Below are 23,665 nucleotides of genomic sequence, written 5' to 3' on the forward strand. Positions count from 1 at the left end.
GCACATAAGCCCTTCTTCAGGTCTGAAATAAAAAACGGATAGCAATGCTGCTTGGGAGAGACCTCTGAAAGTCACCCATGTCAGTCTCACCTCCTGCTCAGAGCAGGACTATCCCCAGCACCTGATCAGCTCAGACTGTTGGCACCTGGGGAGAAAATGAAATAGAGAGGGCAGGGGACAAAATGGGTAAAGAGGCTGACCAGGCTGTGGTTGCTGTGCTTCACCTGCACGTGTACCATGGGGACATCTGTGAAGTTCATCACAGTCCTGCAAGTGCAGGAACTGCTATTTGCTTGTTAGAGGAGGCATTTACTGTGACAGGTAGGGAAAATATCTGGGCATGCCTGATGGTACCTTCTCAGTTTAGACCCATTCTGGATATTTTGGGCCCCAAGGATTTTCCTCTGATGATGGATTTTGCAAGGCTGTACAGGTGTTTCAAGGCTTGGATGGGTGATTCTGAGAAAATACCTTTCAGTATAAGAAATTCTACAGAAGATGATTTTCTGGATAGGTTCCAGGGTAGGAAAATGTGAAAATCAGAGGTATACAATTAACAGTAAGGTTTTTTCCTTGTACTGCAGTAATTCTTCAGGTGGCAGTGGGGTAATTCTTTCAAAAACATAATCTACTTATGTTCAACTATACTAGCTGGTCTCAAAAGGCATTACCTTTACTTACAAACTTTGTCGTTCCTGCCATCTGTACAGCACTGTCACTGCAATAAAATACACAGGGAGCAGTGCCATGGCCCAGGGGGAAAACAGATGAGTCTGCCAGGAGACTCCCCATGGCAACTGACAGATATGGATCAATTAACTTGAATGCACTGATTAGGTTAGAAAATCCAAGTATGTTGTTTCTCAGTGGCTACTATTAAAACAAATAGCTAGCACCTCTATCTAGCACATTTTTAAAGTTCTAATACAAAATGGCAGTTTTCAACACAGATACTCACTCATGTTAGTGGCAACAATGACAAAAGGTCTCATGTATGTTTTCTTCATGTTCTGGGCCACATTGTTGAAATATTCCTCGTAGTGCCTGAGCAGGTGAGCGGTGCCACCCTCCGTTCGCTGAATGTGCTCCCAGTGCTCCTTGTTGCTGGGGTCCAGTAGAGCGCTACCCACTTTGATAATATTCTGAGAAACAAAGTACAAGCCTAAATGATGAGGCAACCAAAGCACTGGGTTTCAAGTGAGGAATACTGAAAATGATTGGCATTACTGCCTCAGGTGAGCGTATAATGAAATATTTTAATGCAGGCATGTTCTACAGCAGCTTTATGAAAATATGCACACCAGTTACTCACCCTGAGGTTTTTTTGCTACATAAAGCAAATCCCTCCAAAGTTTTTATGAGCAAAGTAAACCAAAATTGGAGGCTATATGAGAACTGCCTACTTTCTTTCCCTTTTAAGACAGGAAACCTAGTAAGCAAAATGCAGAAGGAAAACCTAACCATATTTTCTTTGTCTTGGAGAGATGAGAGACAAGAAAAGCAGAGTGCTTGGTATGTACACTGAAGAACTCCCCCAGAGAATCAAAATAATGTGCTATGTTATAAATGAAGTCTAGAGATAGCAATATCACCTACTCTGTTTCTTTTTTTTTTTTTACTTTGTTGATTCCTGGGTAACTAGGACAACTTACATGGTGAAGAATGACAGGAGCGAATATTAACTTGCATTTACAAACTTGAAGATAGATAAGAGAACTTAAGTTATGTTGTTCTCCCCCTATTTTTATGTTGCTTACAAATGGTGTTAAATAAGATGTTCTAGCTGAGGATCTGTCCCTTCTGCCCCTTCTTACAAGACTATCCAAAGGGACCCTCACAGGCTGAATTGAAGAAGACCCCAAAAGAGAGCGTGTCAAAACCTGATTCCTAATTAAGTTATAATTTGCATAAAGGATGGTAGGAATTAATCACCTCAAGCTCTGAAATAGCCACGGCAAACCTTTGGATACACATAACCCTTCATTTAGAAGCAGACAGGGAAGATGCTATATTGTCTGAGGTTGCAAATGTGTATCTGAGATAAAAGAGGCTGCCAGTATGACTACCTTTATCTAGGGGAAGAAGCACTACATGGTTCCCCAGGAACACAGGAGACACATGCTGTACTTGATACCAGGCCTCCTTGGTCCTTGTGAACATTATTTATGTTTTTTTATTATCTATTTCTCAGGCTTCTACCTGAGACTATTAAAAAAAAAATCATTCTCCCCTTGTGTTCCCTCAGCCTATGATGTTAACTTCTTTTTCTCATGAGCTTTACTGATTAGTTTTCAAATCCCTGACCTGTCCTAAAAATATTTAGGGAGTTCTTGAAAACATCATCTGTATGAGTTTCAGTGCCAAGCACAGAGAATAATAAATTAAAGCAGGGGTTTCCAAAACACTTTTTGGCTTATTGTTCTTATTTTTATTAACAAAACATGCTAAAAACAAAAGTTCCTTCTCAAGGTCTGAATGGGGAAATTAATTCACTTCACAGCCCACAGATACAGGTTTGTCAGCACAGTGTGTCCTTAGCAAAGGAAAAAATGAATCTCTTAAAATCTGTGTATCTAAAATGTTCAGTGTTTCAGAAGTTCTCCACTCTGTTGACTATACAGCCCCAGACACTGAGGAATTTTCTCAGTCACATTTCCTCCTGCTCCCACCTCCCCAGGGACATCCTCTCGTGGTGCAGCTTGGCCTTGCACAGGGTCTCCAAGTTCACCCCAAAGTCTGCCTGACCTGGCTGATCCTCCTGGAGCACTGTGAGGAGTACACTGGGTGTAGCACACCTTCACAGGGAGCCAGACCATCTTTGGCCAGCACAGAGGCCAGTCTTGGCCCATGGAGGGTTGATCGAGCATCCCTACACTGGTGCCCAAGCTCCAGGCTCTGCTAGTACAGGCCCAGCAGTGCAGTACATTTTAGCTTGGACTCTGTGCTGTGCCATGGTTGGGACCTTGGAAATAGTGTTGGCAAGCATGACAGCAGTACCCCACAGCACACATGGGAACACAGAGAGCTCTACGAGCCTACTGGGTCATCCAACCTTCACTTTTTCAGACTGCAGAAAACTCCCAACTTCTTCCACATCTCACATTTTTCCACCACAACTATGTGTCTCCCCAAGACCAAGAGGGTGCTACAGCTTGTTTGCTAGACCTGGTCAGGTCTTTGGTAATAACCCGGTCTTTCATGAATGCCCTGAGTAGCAGAAGCCCTCTGGCATGTATTTTGGTATGTGCCTGCATCACTTAAAATATCAATACGGTATGAAGTTCTTTCCATGTATCAACTCTTTAATAAATATGACTTAAGTGTTTCCAAACTGAATTGTAAGAAACCTTCAGAGTCAGTAACTGGCTCAGAGTTAGTTCACTGCACATTTAAATGAAAGTCATCACATTAGGCAGGTTTTCCATCAAAATTGTATATGGTACACAAAGCTCTTTTATCCAGGAATAACATATCAACTTGATTATTTTTTTCATTTGGGGATTTTTGCTTTTGGTTGTTACTATGATGATATTTATTACAACAGCACCTTCTACAATAGTTGCATTATACACACGTACACGTATGCACTTGCATAACCAACTTTCCATTCTAAATTGAGAAGACTAACTCATTTGTGCAACAGATTAAGCAATTACATGACATTTGCTCCACCTTGGTCAAAGACCAATTTAATTATCCATTGCCAAAGAATTTCTAAGGTGAACTGTAAAGGCTAGGTACAGTATATAGTATCTCTCTTACTTCATTGAATTCTACATCCCTCGTGGCTGCCAAGTCAAACCCTTGCTGCTGGCTCTCATATTGGAGGACCCGGATCATCATCTGGTAAGCTGTCCTCACATCGTTGCCATACAAGCCATGTGTGTATTTGGTGGCATTGTGCAGCACTCTCACAATCCTTATGGTTTTGTCTCCATCCAACTTGGTCTCATTGCGGTGTAACTTTTCATTCTGAATCAGAGACAAGAAGGACGAAAAACTCAATGATGGATGTTTTTTCTTTTTTCATTCTAGTTACAAAGACAATAATAATTTAGGAATTTTTGGCAGAAAGGAGTTGTTTGATCAAAATGCTGTTTGTCTTGAGGAAGGGTTGACAGGACAACTCAATCGAAAATATAACAGAGAGCCAGAAAAACACAAGGGTCCTGATGGGAAATGAGGGGGTTCAAGGACTCCCTTGGCTGAGAGACTTGGGTTTGTTCAGCCTGGACAAGAGAAGTCTGAGGGGGGATTTCATCAATACCTATAAATATCTAAAGGGTGGGTGTCAGGAAGATGGGGCCAGACTCTTTTCAGTAGTGCCCAATGACAGGACAAGGGGCAATGGGCACAAGCTGGAACACAGGAAGTGCCACTTACTAAACATGAGAAGAAACTTCTTTCCTGTGAGGGTGGCAGAGCAGTGGCACAGGCTACCCAGGGAGGCTGTGGAGTCTCCTTCCTTGGAGACATTCAAAACCTGCCTGGACGCGTTCCTGTGCCCCCTGCTCTGGGTGCGCCTGCTCAAGCAGGAGGGTTGGACAGGGTGATCTCCAGAGGTCCCTCCCAACCCCTACCATCCTGTGATTCTGTGACTCAGTCAGAAAATGGAGTCAGGGGATATCGAACTGGAGTCTGAATGGATGATCATTTACAAAATAAAGGCAAAACCAAGAAAACACAGCTTACCATGATTTTTAGATCCACAAAAGTGCTGGTGGTGCAGTTGAAAAGCTCAGGAGGCAGCCAGCCCTTCTCAATGTTACAATGGCGAACAGCGTTTCCTGGAGGAAACAAAATGATCATGGTAAATAATGTTCTGAACTGTGCTGGGTAAATCTTTGTAGATTTGAAATAACCTAGACTTTCAGATTTCCTACGTTTTCAAGGTTCTTAGAGCTACACACATTTCACTTTCCAAACTGGGATCCCTGTCTGAGAAAAGTTAAAGACTATTAATAGTCATGAATCATCTCCTCAGGCTTTAGAGGAAAGTTAGGCCAACTTCAAGATCTGCCCAACCACTCTCACAGCCTTGCTGCCCTAACATCCCCAAATGAATTTAGCAATTTATACCAAATATGAGAAAGATTGTGCACTTCCTAAATATTTCTGAAAACATATCCCTGCTCAGATTTCTGTGCAACAGCCTATATAGAAAGACCTCCCAGATAAATGCTGTCTTCATGTCAAAACATGCCAGCACCTTTGCACGCTGCACACGGTAAACACTTCAGCCAACACATATAATTGCCTTTTGCCACTTGTGAATGGTCTGTGAGCAGCTTAGTGTTTAATTTAGCCTACTATTTTGTACTATTTGTCAAATCATTTTAAGATGCAATTCTTGGCTGTGATTCCTTTACAGTGAATTGCAAGTTGTCAAATTAAAGATTTGCATTGTGCTAGTTAACTTGCACATAACATATTGCACGTGCCTAAGCCATTTAATGACTAATACCTAAATAAGAATTATCATTAACTGAACAATATCTAATTATGTTATTTCTCTTCCATGATTAGGTGACTATGATTAAGCCTTAGGTTCTTAATCTGAATATTCATTATCATAAAGCTTACTTTTTTTGAATGTTCTGTAAAATTCACTTAAAGCATGCAGTTCCTATAAGTACCCTTGCCTGCTAGCCTATTTGCTAGAAGACACACTAGGGTCAACCCAACAAACAGTGCAGAAAACTTATTTTAATTCAACTTTATACTGTTTAATAATGTAAATATTCTTCACCTAAAAAAAAATTAATTCTATCTCCTCAAATCCTCAGAACAGGAGCTTGGTTGACCACAAATCTCCTGCACACCTACAGGCAGTGACCTCTCCCAGGTAATATTTGGAGAAGTCACATAACCATTTATAATTCATTGAGCCTGAGGAGTGCTTGCAGCAGAGAGTTACCAGGCCCAGAAATGAGACAGAGGTTTGATTTCCCACAGAACAGCCTTCGGAAAAGTTTGTGAACTCCATTTTCAAAAATCTGATAAACATTTTCAGGGACATGCATGAAAAAGCAGATTGTCATTTGTTTGCTGTACAAAATGACACAGCTCACGTGCCTCATAAGATGCATTTTTCAGCCGCCTGAATTACGGGTTAGAGGAAAGATGTCGGGTGGAAAAAAACAAGTTCTGCTGTAACTCTTAGCTTCATTAGCCTACAACGCCAGTAAAGCAGTCATCACAGAAATTACTTTCCTCATTTTATATTTGCCCAAATGAGCTGTATTGCTAAAGAACATGAACAAGTCGCTAGAAACTGAAAGTTATGTGTGTACGAATTGCTTGATAAACAGAAAATAGAAAATTGTACTCTGGTTTTTGAAAATACAGATACAGAATTTCTGTTCTTTATATGTGTTTATCTGCTGCACTTTTGTATTTATTTTTTGCTACTACTCCAACTGTATTTGTTAACAGTTCTTGAGTTTCAGCTAGCTAAACTTTTCTGCTTATGATACACACGAGCTATCTATAATCTCTAGACCCAATGAATTAATGCCATTCCCTATATTCATGGGTTTTTTTGCTTCCCCCCCCCCCCCCCCCCCCGACAAGCACATAGACAAAATAGTTAATGTTTTACCCAGGGAACTTACCCACTGATCCCTTAGGGCATGGCACAGCAGCTGGCTGGCCAAACTTGGTCTGTGGCCACCAAATACCAGCCTCGAAAGCTTTGGGACAGCCATTATAAATTACTGAAAACAGAAAATGAAATTATGCAATTTTTCTGACAAGATAAAAATCACAACAAGGAGATATTTCAACCTGCCTAAAGGACCTTCCTGTAATGCCCAAGCTCTGCCAGGATACCTGCCCTCTGCAGTGCCTTCCACGCTGTAACCTATTGGTTGCTCCTTATCTAGCAATGTGAGCAGACAGGTACAGGCAGAGGAGAGCTCAGGATGATTATGGGGCTCTGGCTTTTAGCTCTGCCTATCTCTGCCTCTACTTTGTTGTGGGAAAACGCTTCCCCTTCATTTCACCCACACACTGGCGAGATGGATGCTGCAGCAGTTTTGTGCTGATCAGAGGAGGGTGGGTGGGTGAGAGGAAAGGCAGGACTGGCAAGAGGGGGAAGAAAAGCAGAGGGCACTAGGCGTACAGCCACAGCCTTTGGGGGCAGAAGGCACAAGGGCTCTCGCCTGCCTCTTCAGCTGCAGCCCAGCAATACAATGCTGCACTGGCAGATGAACTCAGGTTTCAAGTTAAATTGGGATTAGTGTTTTGCTCTCCCCCCCAAGCTTGCTGTATTTCCATTTGATGAAAGTTAAAGAAATATGAGCTTTTTTCTTTCTCCCCAGCCCCCATGAGTCATGTTGGCACAGGCTCTGGAGGAGGGGTGCATGTTCAGGCTGCTGCAGCTTCCATTGCCCCTGCCGGAGTCAGCCCTTTGGGCTCATGTGTGCCCCAGGATGCAGCTGCACACCCACCGCTGTGCACCCCCTATCTCCCTGTTGCTAGTGGCTCTGATCCTGCAACTACAGGATCAGCCTGGCTGATCAGCAGCGCTTGCTGGACAGGAGGTACCTTCACAGCCCTTCATGGTAACTTCAGCAAACGGGTTGTCGCAGCGGTTGCACTGCCGCCCTATGACGCCAGGTTTGCAAGGACACTGTCCCGTCTCCATGTCGCAGGCGCGTGTGTGGGAGCCAGACGGGAAGCAGTCGCAGGGGTAGCAGGTGTCACTGCTCTGAGGCCTGTAGTAATTTGCCTACAAAAACCCAAAATGACAGACACAAGGTATTTGATTCATATTCCAAATTTCTTGTGTTTCTAAAATCCTGCTCTAGCAGCATGTGCATCGTAAAAGGGCTAATTTTGCAAAGCATGGGGTAATAACGATATTACTACTAACAGAAAATGTAATAGCTATGGGAAGTGTGCTGTGTTAGCCCTGGCAATATAGAGAGGCACAGCTGAGTGCCAGGGGGGATGGCTGGGCTGCCCTGCATCACAGAGACCCGGGGTTTGGACCACCGTTTGCAGCAAGGGCGGGGGGCCCATGTTACTCGTGTACTTGCAGCCAGTGTCCAGCAAAGGTATTCTTGGAGGATTTGCAGTGTTCTCTGTTTTGCAATTCCACTCTTGTATGGCATGAACAAGCCAATAAGGAAACTTCTTGCACCGTCCACTTATTTCATGTACAGGTTGGAGAGCAACCAACGATCACGTATTCAAATCGCATCTGCAAATGCTTTTGATCTGAGGCGTTACATGATTACACAAGAGCTTGGTGCTGGCACCCCACTGACTCGATTTAACGCAACAGTTGCTGTGTGTCCTGCTGGCATTTCAGAAAGGAGTACGGGGCCAGATTTGCTGCTGCTGGTCTGCACAGGCACAGCTCCTCTGATGTCATTCAAGCCTATTGTAAAACGTATTGTGAGAAGTCCTTTGTAAAGCCTTCGGGAGGGAGGTGCCTCCCCTCCTGCATCCCCCGTCTGTCCCTGCCTGTCCACGACAGACAAATTCCTCTTAAACTCAACAGAGCTGTCACTGAGAAAAGCGTTTAGCCTCTTGTATTATTTACCTTTCTCCAGCTGCTAAGCCTTTGCTGGCCATTGTACAGGGGAGAGCTTCACCCAGCTGGCCCGAGCTGTTTCATGGCTATTACTCACTTGTGATACACAAAACACCACCAGCACACTCCTCTGCGCCAGGTCTGATCTCCCCCGATAAACCAGGCTGCACTTCAGAGAGATCAGAGTCAGGCTTTCATCCTCTCAGTTTTGCTTTCCAAATGCAAATAAGATAAGAGCTGCACAGTATGATTTTGTGGAGGGTGGTGCCAGCAAAATGTTTTAGGTAAAGATTAACTACACTGTGCATGTATATATATATATGATTCTACGCACAATTCTGTGTACTTTGTCTCAGATATGCACTTGTTGTAGCTATTAGCGGTATAGTTACTTCTTAAATTAAAGAAATTTTGGCTTAAGACTGGTTGATTTTGCTTACCTTGCAGTGGCATTCTCCGTTGGTCTTATTGCAATCAGAATCAAACCCTTTACTGGTCTCACAATTACATGGGCCACAGATAGGATTTCCCCACCAGCCTCTGGGACAGGGCAGGTCGATCCTATAAAAGAAAATCAAATTGAAAGAAAGTTCTTTTAAGCTTCCTCTTAAAAGGTGAGAAAAAAGAGCTTTGGCCACATCTGCACTCAACTCCATCAGCTTATAGAGTGTAATGTATCTCACTGCAGCAGCCATCAATCAATACATATATGAATACATATCCACTGTAATAAAAGAAAATGAAGATCATCAGTGGTATGAAACCCTATAGGGGATGCTTGTCTAAATGTTTTCAAGACCAGCTCCTCTATGTAAGGAGTATTCATCTGTCTGAGTAAATAAAGTGCTCTTTCCTCTAGGAGAGGGTGATGGGACCCACACTGCCTAGTGGAAATGGTCCTGTTCCAACCAGTCCCAGCCCCATGCTGGGGAAAGCACTTGCTGGGGCAGGCTGGACAGCCTGTGTCAGCCTGTGCTAGCACTTAACAGTTCCAGCAACTGCAGGCAGTGCTGAGCCTGTGCCCTGGTTTACCTACCACCACAAACAGCTTCAGGGTACAGCTCCCCAACTCTTTATATCCCACCCCCTCATCCCCACGGGTTCCTGTCCCAGCCCTGCCTTGGGTAGCAGCGCTTGTTCAGTTTGTGGGGACACCAGCTCAGATGCAAAGCTGGCTGCAAGCTTATCCTGTAACGAAAAGTCACTACTTTCAGCCAACCTGGCTTTCTCAGCCAGCTCACCACAGGGTCTGAAAAGCTCTGGTCTGCCACAGGGGAGGAGGGTGACCCATGTGGATGGGGACATGGAAGAGGGAAGGGTGGATGCTTTGACCCAGACTAAGAATCAAAGACTATGACTCAGACTATGAGTGGTGCAGCACAGCTCGTTGGAGGCTGTGCAGCAACCCAAAAGCTGCCCCTGCTGAAGGATAACCCTTGTTTTTGCTGTTTCTGTTTCTTCTGGTTGAGCTTCTGAGCAGGTTGCCCCACAGACGCCCCAACACTAGTGCTGGCAAGGAGAGCTCTGGGAAGGGGCTGGGGCAGTGACCAGGGTCTTTGCTAGCTGGAAGTCTTTGTAAAGCAATAGCCTGAAGGACAATACCGTTGAGTCTGTGATCTGCATAATGCACAAGGAATCCCCTCCCTGCTGCTCATTTTAGGAAAGAAAAGCTGTTTGCCGTCTGTTTCAAAGACCACGCCAAATTTTGTTTATGGTAATTGCCAAGTTTGTACTCCTAGGCTTTCTAATATGAAAAACCATAACGCCGCACTTGACATGATGTCAGCAGATAATTCAAGGACAATGTCTCTGCGTCACTAATCCAGAGGAACGAAAGATGAACCTGGCAACAGCATGACCAACATTTGAAAGCCCACACAACAAAGGGCAGAGGAAGAAACTCACAGTTTTCAAAGGGAAGGAAATATCACACGAGCTATTCCTAAATGGGCAGGCTAATGCACTTCATTTGCACATCATGAATAGCCCATATTACAGTAAATCAAAGTGCTGTCTCTGGGATAAGAGGAGGTCAGTTGCTGAATGCTTATCTGAGACCAGGAAGCTGGTCACAAGGGAATCAGCACATTTCCTCTACACAGCAACAGGACATAGGCCTCCCAGACTGTCCAGAAGAAAGATGGCTTTTTTGACCCGAACTGCAAAACCATTTCATCTGGCCACAGGCCACCTGACTGGTTGCTCATTCTGTCTGTGTGCTGGGAGAGCTGAAGGAAAGGTGAGAGCAAACTAAAGCAAAGCCCACAACAAAGTACAGGTCAGATGCAGTGCTGTGTAACACAGCACAGTTGGTCTAGCCCCATAGCTGCTACTGAAGAAAAGTGGCCCCTGAGTATATGGAAGTTTGCCTGGTCTCTGGGGAGAGAGCACAGGACTGCTGAAGGGCACAGAGCCTGGAGCCTGCAAATACCATCTACTGTGAACACTCAAATTGTAACGGGAAAGCTAACAGAAGCAAAAAAGGAAGGGGGAGGACTGCTGTCTTATGGGAAGGGGTACCTGGACGGATCAAGAAACCAAGAAAAAAAGTAATTCTCTTACTTGCTCTCGCAGTACTGTCCATAGTAGCTTTGTCCACATTCGCAGGTGTAGCCATGGGATGAGCTAGGTTTGTGCACGCACGTGGAGACATGCTCACATGGATTCAAGTTACATACATCAACACAGTCTCTCCCGAAGTACCCTGGGGAGACAAGGTCATAAAATTACGGCAACCATTGTAATTTATGATTTGCATGTCTCCAAAAGACCATTTTAGGCTTACACACTAATAACACATCTTCAATAATCAGTAGATTCCCTCTGAGATACTGTCAGAAAGAAGGTACTCTTTTCCCTCTCAGCAAAAAAGATAGTGGGCTGTTCTTTTCAACGGTCTGTTAACATGCTTGAGGCACCCTTGTGCCTTTGGTTCCCAGTTCTATATTCAGGGCATGTGTTACAAATAGTTTTGTATTCTCTCCCTGCACGTATGGGAGGTGACTGTGCTGGGTGCTGACAGCATGTGCTGACTACATGCACCAAAACAGAGAAAACATTCAAAGTATCTCGATTAGGATGCAGGGTGTGAGATTGAAATCCAACAGCAGAAAAGCCTGGGAAAGAAAAAGAAAAAGAGACAAAAAGAAAAGGGGACGTGCACAGAAAGAGCCCTTTGGACCAAAAATCCTGTCTTTCTGTTTGGTTGATATGTTGCCTAGAACAAATGATCCTTAGTCCATGACTTCAGCTTCAAGGGTGCTACAGTAAGACTGAGAAAAATAATAATGATTGGAAGAGGAAGAATCAGAAGAGGAGCACTTTGCAAGCATGCTGCTGCCGCCGCTGCTTTTCTTCTGATGAGTGCATGAAGATGTGATCCAGGTCCTGGATGAGTGCACAGGAGGGTCACTGGGTTACCTGGGTCACAGACACAGGAGTAGCTGTCCCAGTCGTCACTGCAGTAGCTGTGCTGGGGACACGGGTTGGAATCACAGGGGTTATCCACTTCACAACCCTCCTTCACATTGATCTTGATAGCCTGTTTCATGTTAAGTGTAGCTATATTTGTAGATGTCTCTCCCATTCTTACTCCCTGGTGACAAAAGACAATTATTCTTCAATTAGAGTCTCCATTCAGAATACAGTACTATGTGCTTCACTACTTCCATTAATCCATGGGGCTACAATTTAAAGAAACATCATCTGATGAGACAAACCCAGATTCTTTTTCAAATGCTGTTCCCCTGTGAGACCAGATTTGTATCTGGGAAAGTGGGTAGACTTTAATATTTTGATGTAGGAAACAGAAATGTTCAGGGATGGATGAAAAAGAAAATACCACATTTTGACATGGGTATTTTCTTTAAAAGTTTGAAGTTTGTTGCTATGCTTTTCATTCCATACCTGCATACAGCCATAAAATCCCTGCTGAACAGAGACTTGGTCTCCAGAGACACCTCCCACAATGATGCTTTTCATTTTCAGTCCAGGTAGTTGATTTCCAATCTGTACAGTGCTCTGTTGAAGAAAAGGACAGTTGATAAGAAGCACTGTCATCTTCTGTGACACAGACAGCCTACTTTCTGTAGTGACAGAGTCAAGCAGTAGCTGCCAGTAGACTACAGGAAAAATATCAAAGCAGTGAGGAGCTAGACATCTGAATGTGGCTTCTTACAGACTTGTTCACAAGATATCTTATTATTAGGCTTAATCAATTAATGTAACTTCGTTAGGGATAAAGCACTGCAGAATATGGCTTACAGCATAAGTGTTTGTCCACAGTGCGTTATCCTGCCTTCTCCTAAAAACATTTCTGTAGTGCTTAGTGGCAAAGTTATGATGGTGCCTTACCTGGTACATCCCATAGTCCAAGGACATGACAGCAAGGTACTTGATGTCTTTACCATCTTTAGCACTCTTCAGCTCGACTAATAAATGATGCCATTCCCCATCACTGACTCGTGACTGGCTCATCTTCAAACTAGCAACCTGGCTCAGGCCAGTGTACACTTCAAACTGCACATAGTTGTTCAGAATCTGTTAAAAAAAACATGACTATTTTTTGCCACATATTTGTATTTGATGCAGAAAGGGGCACAAGGCAAGAAAATAATGTTTCCTAAGACAGCCCAAGAAGGAAAAAAAGCCCAAACAGTAAAGAAGGAAACACTTGCAATAACTCCTCATATAACTTTGGACATTCAGACTCTAACTTACCCTACTGACAAAAAAACCCCAGAACAATCAAGAGACACACTGTTTGCATCTATATTAATGCATACTACTACCTCTGTTTAAAAAAATAATCTTAAACCAATGAATCTAAATTTTAGAATGAACTTTTGGTCGTTGATCTTTTGATCTTTGTAAAAGGCTGAAGAAATAATTTGTATTGATTGATGGGCATTTAGCTGGGTGGATGAAGCTATGTAGCTCATGTGGCCATATCCAGTGATGGAGGAGAATGCCTTAATTCTTTTCTACCCAAAGGCAGCCACATTTTTACCTGAATGTTGATCTTGGATGCAGACCCAGCATTGGCTTGCATTAACATGCCATTGACTTTCCGGGTTCTGAACATCAGCCCAATGTACCATGGCACAGAGATGGTAATGTCCAGGTCACTCCAAATGATAATGCTTTCACCACTGAAACGCTGAGGAGAAGGCATTGCTGTAAATCAAAAGACAGAAGAGAAAGAGTTGATATGCTTCAGGACAAAGGTTAAGAGGAGAAATGATGCTATGTCACTGTGATGGCACAAGGTAGCTAGTCCCTCCTCCACTGAGCTACTTCTAATGTACTATGGAATAAGAGCCAGGCTAGGGGGGTTACTACGAATCAGCTGATAATACTGTAAATTCACAACCTACCCTTGTTGTGGGGTAGGCACCTTGTCTCAGTGCGTGCACTCAAAGACGGCACCTCCACACTGCTATGGCATTACACAGGTGACAGGCATTCCTAGAAAGGTGAGCTCAGGATCTCTACTGATACACTTCTGCTGATGAGTGGGTGGACAGAGCAGGAAGTATGAGGGCAACACTTGCTGCAGATGTTTTCAACATATCCTTGATTACCCCTGCTTCTAATTAACAGATTAAACACAGTGGAAAAGGCTGGGAGGCAACAGGAAATATTAATTAATTATAAATACTCCAGGGCCAGATCATTCAGCTGTCTCACTTATACGGCCTTTTCACAGGGAGAAAACTTGGGTGGAATTGCCTAAGTTGTCTGCCTTAAATACCTGAAGAGGGCTGAAGAGTGGCCCTCTCTCTAACCCTGCACAAACACTGTTCCTACAGGGAGACACTAATAACAGCCTTCAATGAAAAGCACTTTGCTGATGAAAAATAGGGGAACACCCACCCTTTGGACTTTTAAAGTAGCTACCTCAGGTAAGAGGAGCTACAGTACCATGGATTAGTTGATCCCACTGATTAGAAGCACAAAGTAAGCTGTGGGAGCTTTATGCTATTTGCAGCATCTCATACAGCACCTCCACCATGCGGGGCACCTTGTAGTGGGATCTGCAGTCAGGTGGGGTCTGCAGTCAGCCCCTGCCTGATGTCCTCACTTGCAGGCATACTGGTGAAGTTCATGGCAGCTTTTTGCAAGTGGAAGCAGGCCTTAGAGACTGGGTACAACCATCACGGATTGGCACCCAGCCTTGTATCTTGTCATGCACTGAGCCCACGTGGATGGTCCGTGAGATGACGGGGATTAAGTCTCCTTCCTCTTCTGCTCCACACTATCCTATCCGCTGACTCTTACGAATTTTCTTGTAGTAAAAGAGATTATGTATATACAAATGTGTATGTTACTTTAAAATGGCACGCCCTTAGAAAAAGGTAGAGGGACAACATAATCGCAGAAGATGGAGTCAGGATGATATGAAGCTGTTTTTGAGGAACACCCCCCTCTGCCCCCCCCAAATTCTGATATCTGCCTTGCCAGTCTCCATAAAGGGGAAGGCTGGGGACGGGGAGTGCAGGGGTTGGAGGAAAGTGCTGTCTGCAAGTTCTTCAGCTCCCTATTTATGAGAAACAAGATGTTAGTGACTAGTGGACTACCACTAGCCAAGCCAGAGGTGTAACTTGACTTGCCCTGTCTAAGGTGTGGTTACCTGACCACCCCACCCTGGGTCAGTGCTGGCAGCGCCTCTTCCCCCGACTGCAGGCTGTGATCTCCCCTCTGCAGCCACACCCAGTCCTCCATGAATGCTAGTGGAGGCATATGCTGGAACAACTGAAGTTCAGCGTGCTCTTGAAACCCAGACAGCAATTTAAATCGGTTTTCCATCAGACATAGATGTCCCCAGCTTGCTTAAAACTTGAATTTGGTGCTTAAGCTCTGGCTGTCTGGGCCAGGGTATGATTCATGAGCCTGCACTATACCACATCAGTGTAAAAGTAAGTGGGACATGAGTGTTGAGCATGATCATTTCCTCCTTCTGCTCCACATATGCAAAAGTCAACCTTCTCCTTCCTCCCCTGCTGACCTTCACAATGACCTCAAATTCCAACTTCCTTGCTAGTGTTTTTCTAGACTGTTGCTGAGATTTTTAAGTCCACCTGCCTCTGGAGAGTGGAGTCAGGATGCAAACCTTGCAGGCTTCCCACCTGCTGGAGGCTGGGAATGCAGTTTGCAAGCGTTTCAGCTCGGCTCCTGGGAGAACTGGACTGGCATGGCAATTAGCCACCTTCTTCCTTTTCTCACCAGTGGTGGCTTTCAGTGCTTGCAAATACCATTCCCTTCCCACACCTCCTCCCAACTCCCCTCCCTTCCCTGGGGCCAGGGTGCACCTTCCTCTGCTAGTAAAACAGCAAACCCCATCCGTCAGCCCCCTCTGACCTCCCTCCTCCCCCAAGCCCTTCCCCGTGCCTGGGACTGGGGGTCTCCACAGAGGAGCTGGTGGCCACATCCGATGTACCCCGATGGGGCCTGACCACCCCTGTCACCACAGAGATGAGCGCACGTGCTTCCAAGCACTGCATTTCCCTGCCATTAGCTATGCAGTGATGCAAACTAACTGTTTTCTCAGGGTTTGTCACTTTGAAGCACTGCCTGTGTATCTACATACACTTCTAAGAGGCTCCTACATTTAAGAGGCCATCAGAAAGACATGAGGGTTATTCACTGTGCAGACAGAGGTCCTGGGGAAACACACTGCCAACAGTGGGATTTCACCTGCAGTTTGGGTGTAGGACATGCGACAGCTTATGTTTTGGTGCAAACCTGTGGTGTTCAGCCCAAGGCTTGTGCAATATTAGCCATCCAAGAGTGAGTTGGGCACAGCTGCTAGATCTTCACAGCATTGCAATATCTCAATTTTTAAAAGAATTAAACTACACCTAAGGCGAAACTAATTTTCCCCTAACTTTCTCTCCCTTCTATATGTCAGAAGAGGGAGATGGGAGCTGCCAGAAGGTGAGTCAGCAGGTCCTAGGAAGGTGGTAAAGGTAAAACACCCTGTCCTGACTGGTGCAGACCAGATCCCAGAGTTTCTGAAAAGCGGGCAACAGAAAAAGTTGAACCTGCCAAAGCCATTGCTGTCTGCGAACCTGAAGCAGATCCAGCACTGCTAAAGGGATTGAAAAAATGCATCGGCCAATCACTCCTCCACAAGAATGCAAATATTCCAGCTAAGACTTTTTAAAACATAGCTGCCTAATAATAGCTAATGCCGTTAGGATCATATCTGAGCACTCAAATGAGCAACCTGAAAGCCAGGAGTATTGTATATCAGTGATTACTCCTGACTTTAACTTCAGGCTCCTAAAATCTTTGGTCATATTTCAGAAAACTTTGTTTCTTTCTTTGCTTGCAATTTTTTCTTAGGGACATTTTGCCCCACAAATATCAAACAAGCAAGCAGCCTGCTGCCCTAAAACTATAAAAAACGCACACAAATTGAGGCATCAGCAAGAACATAGGGTTACCCGAATGACAAAAGGAACATGCAGGAATGCACATCACTGGAGGCAGAGAAGACTGCTGCGGGTGGGGGGAACAGTAATGCTGTGACTGTCATCATCTGTTTTACTCGAACTTAAATTTTGAGTTATGGCTACAGGGCAGTTCTGAGGTGATTTTTTAAATTCCAAACTTCATGTTTTAGTCCTGGGCTTGGGATAAGAAAATGATGAATAAAACACTTATTTGATAGAATTTTGAAATTCCATTTCAAAATGAAGATAAAGACAGAAGGAAGGATAGTCTTTCCATGTGATATTGCTACTCCCCATTTACCCCAGTACAGGTCACACCAGAGTTGGGCCCTGGCACACTCTCAGGAGTCATCAGTGTGGGTTTGTACCTCAGAGACCAGCCTATCATGAAGAAAACACCAGAACTTCACTGACAAAGATGTCTGGTGTGAGACACATGGGAAAATTAGGTCTTCATACAAACCTGGAGAGCTCAAAATATTTGAGGAGCTTCTACAGAAAGCAGGTACCTTGCTAGCAACAGTAATAGCAGCTCTGGGCTCTGCATGAGGTGGGACATAGGAAAAGGCTTCCATCATTCCTTTCCCCCATCCCTCACTCTGCAAACCCTTATTTCCAAGCCAGAAACTTATGTGTCCTCTCCTCCTAAGCTGATGCCTCTCAGGCAAGGGGAGAGTAGTTGTCACCACCTAGATCTGGCCCAGGCCGAGGCATACTGTGCTAAAGTGGTCTGCAAATCACTGTGGTGTGTGCACCTCAGCTTGGAGACCTGCTATTCCAGGCTCCATGCCCTGCTGAGAGTAATCAAGAATGTCTGATTCGGGGTAGATACATCAAAAGAACAAAATCCTTGATCACACTGCAAACTATTCTGGGCTGTCATGGGGGGATAATGGAAACAAAGACCTACCACATCTGCATCAGAGGCCAGAATTTGGCCTTCTGTTTCTAGGAAAGCCATGCCTAGGTTTAAGCATGTTTCCTTTCCTGGAAGCCTCCAGAAAGACTCCAAATGAGCAACCCTCCACCAGATGTGGAGGTGTCACCTTACAGCAAGCAGCCCACTGATGCACTGACCCCATGGGACCCCTGACGCAGACAACTCCTTGGTTCCTTGGGAAGAAACTAACTGCAAGTTCTTCACGCCCTATAAAACATATCTGCTGCTCCTTCATCAACCTTTATTAATAAGGTTTTACGCATATACACACATTGTGTTCAATCAGAGAAAAACCCAAAAAACTGGAAGCGCTCTTACTCAGCAGAGACTGTCTTCTTGCCAAGAAAGTGGTGATTAAAACTGCACATTCATCCCTGGTTTGAGTCAAAGCCCAATAAAGTCAGCAGGATTCTTTCCACTGATTTAAAGGGGCTTACAATCAGACATTTTTACCATAAACAAATCACTAAATACTGCCAAGTTCTGGGGAACTACTTTGCTTATGTTAAGTAAATCAGTGAAAGCTGCTGTTACTCCTGACAGTACGTCAGCTATCATATTTATTATATAGGCAATCTCTGAAATTGTTTCAAATAGATAATGGGTGATTTTTAGTCTTAATTGCAATCTTCTGTTACCTATCCCTTAAGCATCAGAATTTGACATATATGCTATGAGATGTTAATGATGGGTAATGAAACCTGCACACGTGACTACGCATGAAGAGGTGTTTGCATCTTACCTTGCTCACAGTTTTTCCCTCCATAGCGTACAGGGCACTCGCAGATGTACGTGTTCCACTTGTTGACACACGTGCCTCCATTCTGGCACCAGTTGGTTTCGCAATAGTTCTGCTGCGCTGCACAGCCTGAAATTCAGGAAAACAGTTACTTTGCATAGTTTTAACAAGAAAAAGGCTCTGAATCACAGAATCACAGAATGGCAGGGGTTGGGAGGGACCTCTGGAGATCACCTTGTCCAACCCTCCTGCTTGAGCAGGCGCACCCAGAGCAGGGGGCACAGGAACATGTCCAGGTGGGTTTTGAATGTCTCCAAGGAAGGAGACTCCACAGCCTCCCTGGGCAGCCTGTGCCACTGCTCTGCCACCCTCACAGGAAAGAAGTTTCTTCTCATGTTTAGTAAGTGGCACTTCCTGTGTTCCAGCTTGTGCCCATTGCCCCCTGTCCTGTCATCGGGCACTACTGGAAAGAGTCTGGCCCCATCCTCTTGACATCCGCCCTTCAGATATTTATAGGTATTGACAAGATGAATGATTGTATCTGATTTTTTATGTAAAAAGAAGACATAACCTTTATAGGTTTTGGACATTTTTTAATATCCTTGAAGGCAGCAAAGCAAAATGTGGATGGCAGAAGTGTCAAATTCGTAAAGACAAATCTATCAAAGGCTGTTAAATACATTCACTGAGCTGTAAATCTCGGGGGACTAAGAGAAGATTTTGGGATATATCACCACATGCTTGTCCTGTGGTGATATACTCTTCCCTGGCATCCACTGCTGGAGACAGGCAGATTGACTGGTGCCATGATGCAGCACCACCGTTCACAACTTACTGTCATCTAACTGAGACACTAACCAGGGAAAGCCACTGTGCAGCGTTACACAGTGGAGTAACACTACTATACATCATTGTTTTAAACTATACAGAAACACATTTCCAAATGAGGAAAAAAAAATTCATCCTAAAGAAAACACTTTACACTTTATGTCCCTCCTGATGTATATTTCAATATGTTAAAACTTGTATTTAACTAATAATAGAGACATAACTGTTAAAAAAGGGCTCCAAGATAAAATAGCAATTTGAAGCTTATGCTTTGACTACCTTACCTAAGTACTGCAATTTAGCTCTTACACAGACCTTCAGCAGGGTGGAAGGAAGGGACTTGCCTCTCCTGCATGTAAGAGCAAGTTATATGTACACCAGAACTAATCCTGATCAGGGATCCAGGGACTGGAAACCAAATCAGAAACTCCAACAGGCTGCTTCATGAGGGAGGTTTCAGATTTGGAGGACTGCAGAATTTGATTTACAGAACAAATATAATTTATGAAAAAGTCATTAAAAATGTTGTCTTTTTAATGAACTAATCCCAATGGCTTTCAGAGCAAAGTGACATTTAATAGGTAATTAAGAAAAAAAAAAAAGAGGAAAAGTTCATTTAGGAGTAAATCCCTTGGTGAAACTTGTAGCAATGCAGAAGGTCTAAACAAGCCCAGTCCTTTCCTGCGTGCCACTTAATCCTGTAAGTGTGTGCTGTGTCACGGGCTATTGTGTGCGTCCCTAGCGTGGGTGCAGACTGCACCTTGCTCAAACAAATGAAGTGCATCAAGCAGGTCTGGATGTAGCTGCAACAGTGACACGGTGGCAGTGCAACTCTCAGCAGCACTCTGAGCCCCTGCCACATGGTTTGGGGCAAATGCTTTGTGCACAGTGGCACTAACGTGGGGACAGGGGCTGTTTCAGAACCCTCCGAAAGCTGCCGCTCCCTGGGCTTCCCCCCAGTGCTGGCCCCTTTGTCATCCTAAGCCCTGTTATACATAGCTATGGCAGAGAGCTTTCTTGTGTTGACTTTTAAGGCGGTGGTCACTCATACCTGGCAGAGTGCCGTTATTGGCAATGAAACTAGCCATGTCGATTGGCTTGCTGTCGATAGAGAGGTTCCTCATGCAGCCGATAAACTGTCTGTTGTGCACTGGGAAATCTTCAGGCAAGTTTGGGACACCACCAAGGAGGAGAGGACCAGTTAGGTCCAAAGATCTGAAGAAAGAAAGAAATGCTCATAATTTCTTGCACAGAGTTTGTTTTCTTTTGTTCTTTATCTTACTGCTTCCATAAGCACAATCGAGCTGTTAGTTCACCCGTGTTGCCACGCACTTCCCTCTGCTACATCAGCACTTCCAGAGCTTATAATCAAAGGATCTTCCAGAAACGCCACACTTTTAACTTAGGAGCTGTCATATACATACAGAATCCAATGACCTGTCCCTAACAGTGGTCAATATGAAGAAGAAAATGAAAATTTTGGAAAAATGTGCGGCCACAGGACACATCTTTCTGACTCCAGTCACCTAGAGGCTTACTTATGCTCCTCAGCACAAGGGCTGAAATGCTGTGGATTTTGATATAATGACTTAATTATTATACAGTGCCAACCCTTTTTAAATCCTCTGAAGACCTTAGCCTTAATAACATCTGGTGGAGGCAGGTTCCACTGAGTGACTCCACACTGTGTGAAAAGGATATCATTTGCCCAGTTTGAATTAGCCCTAATTTTTATGGTCCCTCCTTCTCTTGGGATTTTAGAGCACCATGTGCATCTCAACAGTCTTTCTGCTATAACTTATTATTTTATATCCCTGCTATGTTGCTTGCTGTCCATCTCCTCTTTAAACCCAGTGGTACTAATCTTTTTGGTCTTTCCTCACAGGAAAGTTTTTTTTAATACCTGATGATTTTTCAACGGCCTTTTCTGTACTTCCTTAATTTCTATCTCCTCGTAAGATAGGACTGTTAACTTAAATGATGGAAGTAATCAGCTCTTCAGCCATCCCCTTCATCAATACGGTCTACCATTTTATTTACCCTTCTTTCTACATTTTCTTACTAAATAGATACTTTTTGGGGCAATCCACACTGACCTCCAAGTCTTTTTTTTTTTTCATTTTACAAGTAATTTGGGCACATGTCTGTAGCTACACAAAACTCTGCATTCCACCCAGTGTACTGACAGTTGCAGTAGCCTCCAACAAATTCCATCTACCAAACTAAACCGTGTTACGTTTTCTTGTTAAATCATATGTACTTTCCCAACTTTATTTGTTTAGTGGTTAATCACATACTGTTGACTCCCCCCTGGAAGAAGAGAATGAGTAGAAAATGCAAACATAGGGAATCCTTACTTCTTTGAGCCTGTCTGAGTACCCTGGGCAGCGCAGGTATAGTTTCCGATGAGGCTCCCGAAGCGCACAGCCACTGCTGTGTCACAGTCGTCCACAGTCACCACAGCCACCTTCTCTCCTGAAGGCCCATGAGGAATTCCTAGTCGCCCAATGTTGGGCTTCAAGAAATAAATGGCACGTGTCATACGGTGCTGCATACACATGGGATTTAAATGCTAGTTCAGCCAGCTCAACAACATACTTCTTATTCCCCCAAGGGGACTGAAATAGGATGTGTAAATAAACCAGCAGAAATTAAGTTGACCTACAATATCTAGGCAAGAAAAAACCCAATGGATGACTCTAAAGAGGGTCTATACCTGCTCAGCGTGATACACAGCATGCTCAGAAGTGGCTTTGGTCTTTTCCACTGCTGAACCACTTTGGCCCAAATCACTTCAAAGAGGTGTTTTTCTTACTTTTGCACAGCAATCTCAAATAAATTCTGCTCATTTGCAACTTTTCATCTCAGGTGAATGCTGTTACTTGAATTTTAACATTCAAGTTACTGTTGTTTCTGTCCAAAGACAGGAAATCATAAAATGATGTAACATCACAAGTGAGGCTAAAGGCTTAAATCAGATTTGCTGCGATGGGGGTACTCTGTTGGGGCGACCACAACCCAAATGCAGGTTCCCATAAAGGCTGTAGCAAAAGTTTGTCCGATGACCAGGAGAGAGCTTAGATGAAGACTGCTTGTGCCTGCTGGGAGTGCCTCCTGGCTACAAGATGGAGGGCATGGAAACCCACTGCTGATGGCTGAGCTGGCAGAGAAGCTCCCCTGGTTTCTAGTCACAGGGAAATAGAGATCATCAACCCACAGAGTCGGTCAATCAAAAATAAAGGATGGGTCTGAGCTTGCTCATGCAGCTGCTTTGGTACAAGCACGCAGACCACCACCATGGGTGGCACATGGAAGATGGGAAGAAAGTGTTTTAGAGTGGCAACAAATGTTCTGGCTTGTCCGGATCTCTGGCTTCACCCAGGCAGGAGGAAACTCCTGCCCACCCACCCACCCACCCACAAAGCGTCCTGTTGAACAAAACCAGGGTCACAAAACTAGAGTTATCACACTCAGGTTCACACCTCTGCCGTTACTGGCTCACTCTGCTAGTCACCCTGCTGGCAGGTGGTGTTCTCCCCACTCCAGCAACTGCTGACAACTGGGGAAATTCAGTGATCCCAACAAGCAGGAAAGCCTACAGGACCACCGGGAATCCAACCCTAAACACCAAACTTCTGTGCCTCTACCACAAACACATCCTTCATCTCCACTAATTTCCTAATTGACAAGATGTACTCCAGTGTGACTGACAGGAGACCATATCGGCTACACAGAAACTCAAGAGACAGATTCCTGCAGTGGAGAAGTACATCATGACTGTTAAAAAAGAGTCCATGTATAAACAGCAGTGTATCAGCCTCAGTGAAGAACCAGCAAATTCTGTAAAAAAACGATTTCCATATTCAGTGTTTGCAGAGAGCTCCAGAGTCCTAATCCACCACAGGTGCAGGACCTCTGAGAACTTTATGGGTACAACAGAAGCAATGAGCTGACCTCCCCTGGCTTTGCTGCTGTTCCTCCATGGGCAAAGGGACACCTCACAAGAGTGAAGTCACCAGGATCTGACCCAGACATACAGCACAACTGAAAGCCAAAAGATACTTTTATGATGTGTTGATCAACAATAGCTGTAACCAGATGAAAACGGAAGGTGTCTGGGCATCACACTGTAGTTTGCTGTACACTAGCTTTAAAACATA

At 44.3% G+C, this 23,665-nt stretch overlaps 1 protein-coding gene across 6 annotated transcripts in view; it reads right to left on the bottom strand.

Annotated features, from left to right (window-relative positions):
* Positions 1 to 23,665, bottom strand: part of CELSR1 (cadherin EGF LAG seven-pass G-type receptor 1) — a 168,697-nt gene that overhangs the window by 28,782 nt on the left and 116,250 nt on the right. For all 6 annotated transcript variants that reach the window (XM_064445454.1, XM_064445453.1, XM_064445456.1 and 3 more), the window contains exons 6-19: positions 21,863 to 22,020; positions 20,557 to 20,720; positions 18,681 to 18,806; positions 13,551 to 13,717; positions 12,896 to 13,081; positions 12,449 to 12,562; positions 11,963 to 12,137; positions 11,105 to 11,246; positions 8,983 to 9,103; positions 7,549 to 7,732; positions 6,615 to 6,716; positions 4,693 to 4,787; positions 3,763 to 3,972; positions 959 to 1,142 (exon numbers count right to left, since the gene is read on the bottom strand). In XM_064445454.1, coding sequence (XP_064301524.1) covers positions 959 to 1,142; positions 3,763 to 3,972; positions 4,693 to 4,787; positions 6,615 to 6,716; positions 7,549 to 7,732; positions 8,983 to 9,103; positions 11,105 to 11,246; positions 11,963 to 12,137; positions 12,449 to 12,562; positions 12,896 to 13,081; positions 13,551 to 13,717; positions 18,681 to 18,806; positions 20,557 to 20,720; positions 21,863 to 22,020 — 2,128 coding nt within the window. The remainder of the gene's footprint in view (positions 1 to 958; positions 1,143 to 3,762; positions 3,973 to 4,692; positions 4,788 to 6,614; positions 6,717 to 7,548; positions 7,733 to 8,982; positions 9,104 to 11,104; positions 11,247 to 11,962; positions 12,138 to 12,448; positions 12,563 to 12,895; positions 13,082 to 13,550; positions 13,718 to 18,680; positions 18,807 to 20,556; positions 20,721 to 21,862; positions 22,021 to 23,665) is intronic.

The sequence above is a fragment of the Phalacrocorax carbo genome, chromosome 1 (assembly GCF_963921805.1).
Source record: "Phalacrocorax carbo chromosome 1, bPhaCar2.1, whole genome shotgun sequence".
In the NCBI taxonomy this organism is placed as follows: Eukaryota; Metazoa; Chordata; class Aves; order Suliformes; family Phalacrocoracidae; genus Phalacrocorax; species Phalacrocorax carbo.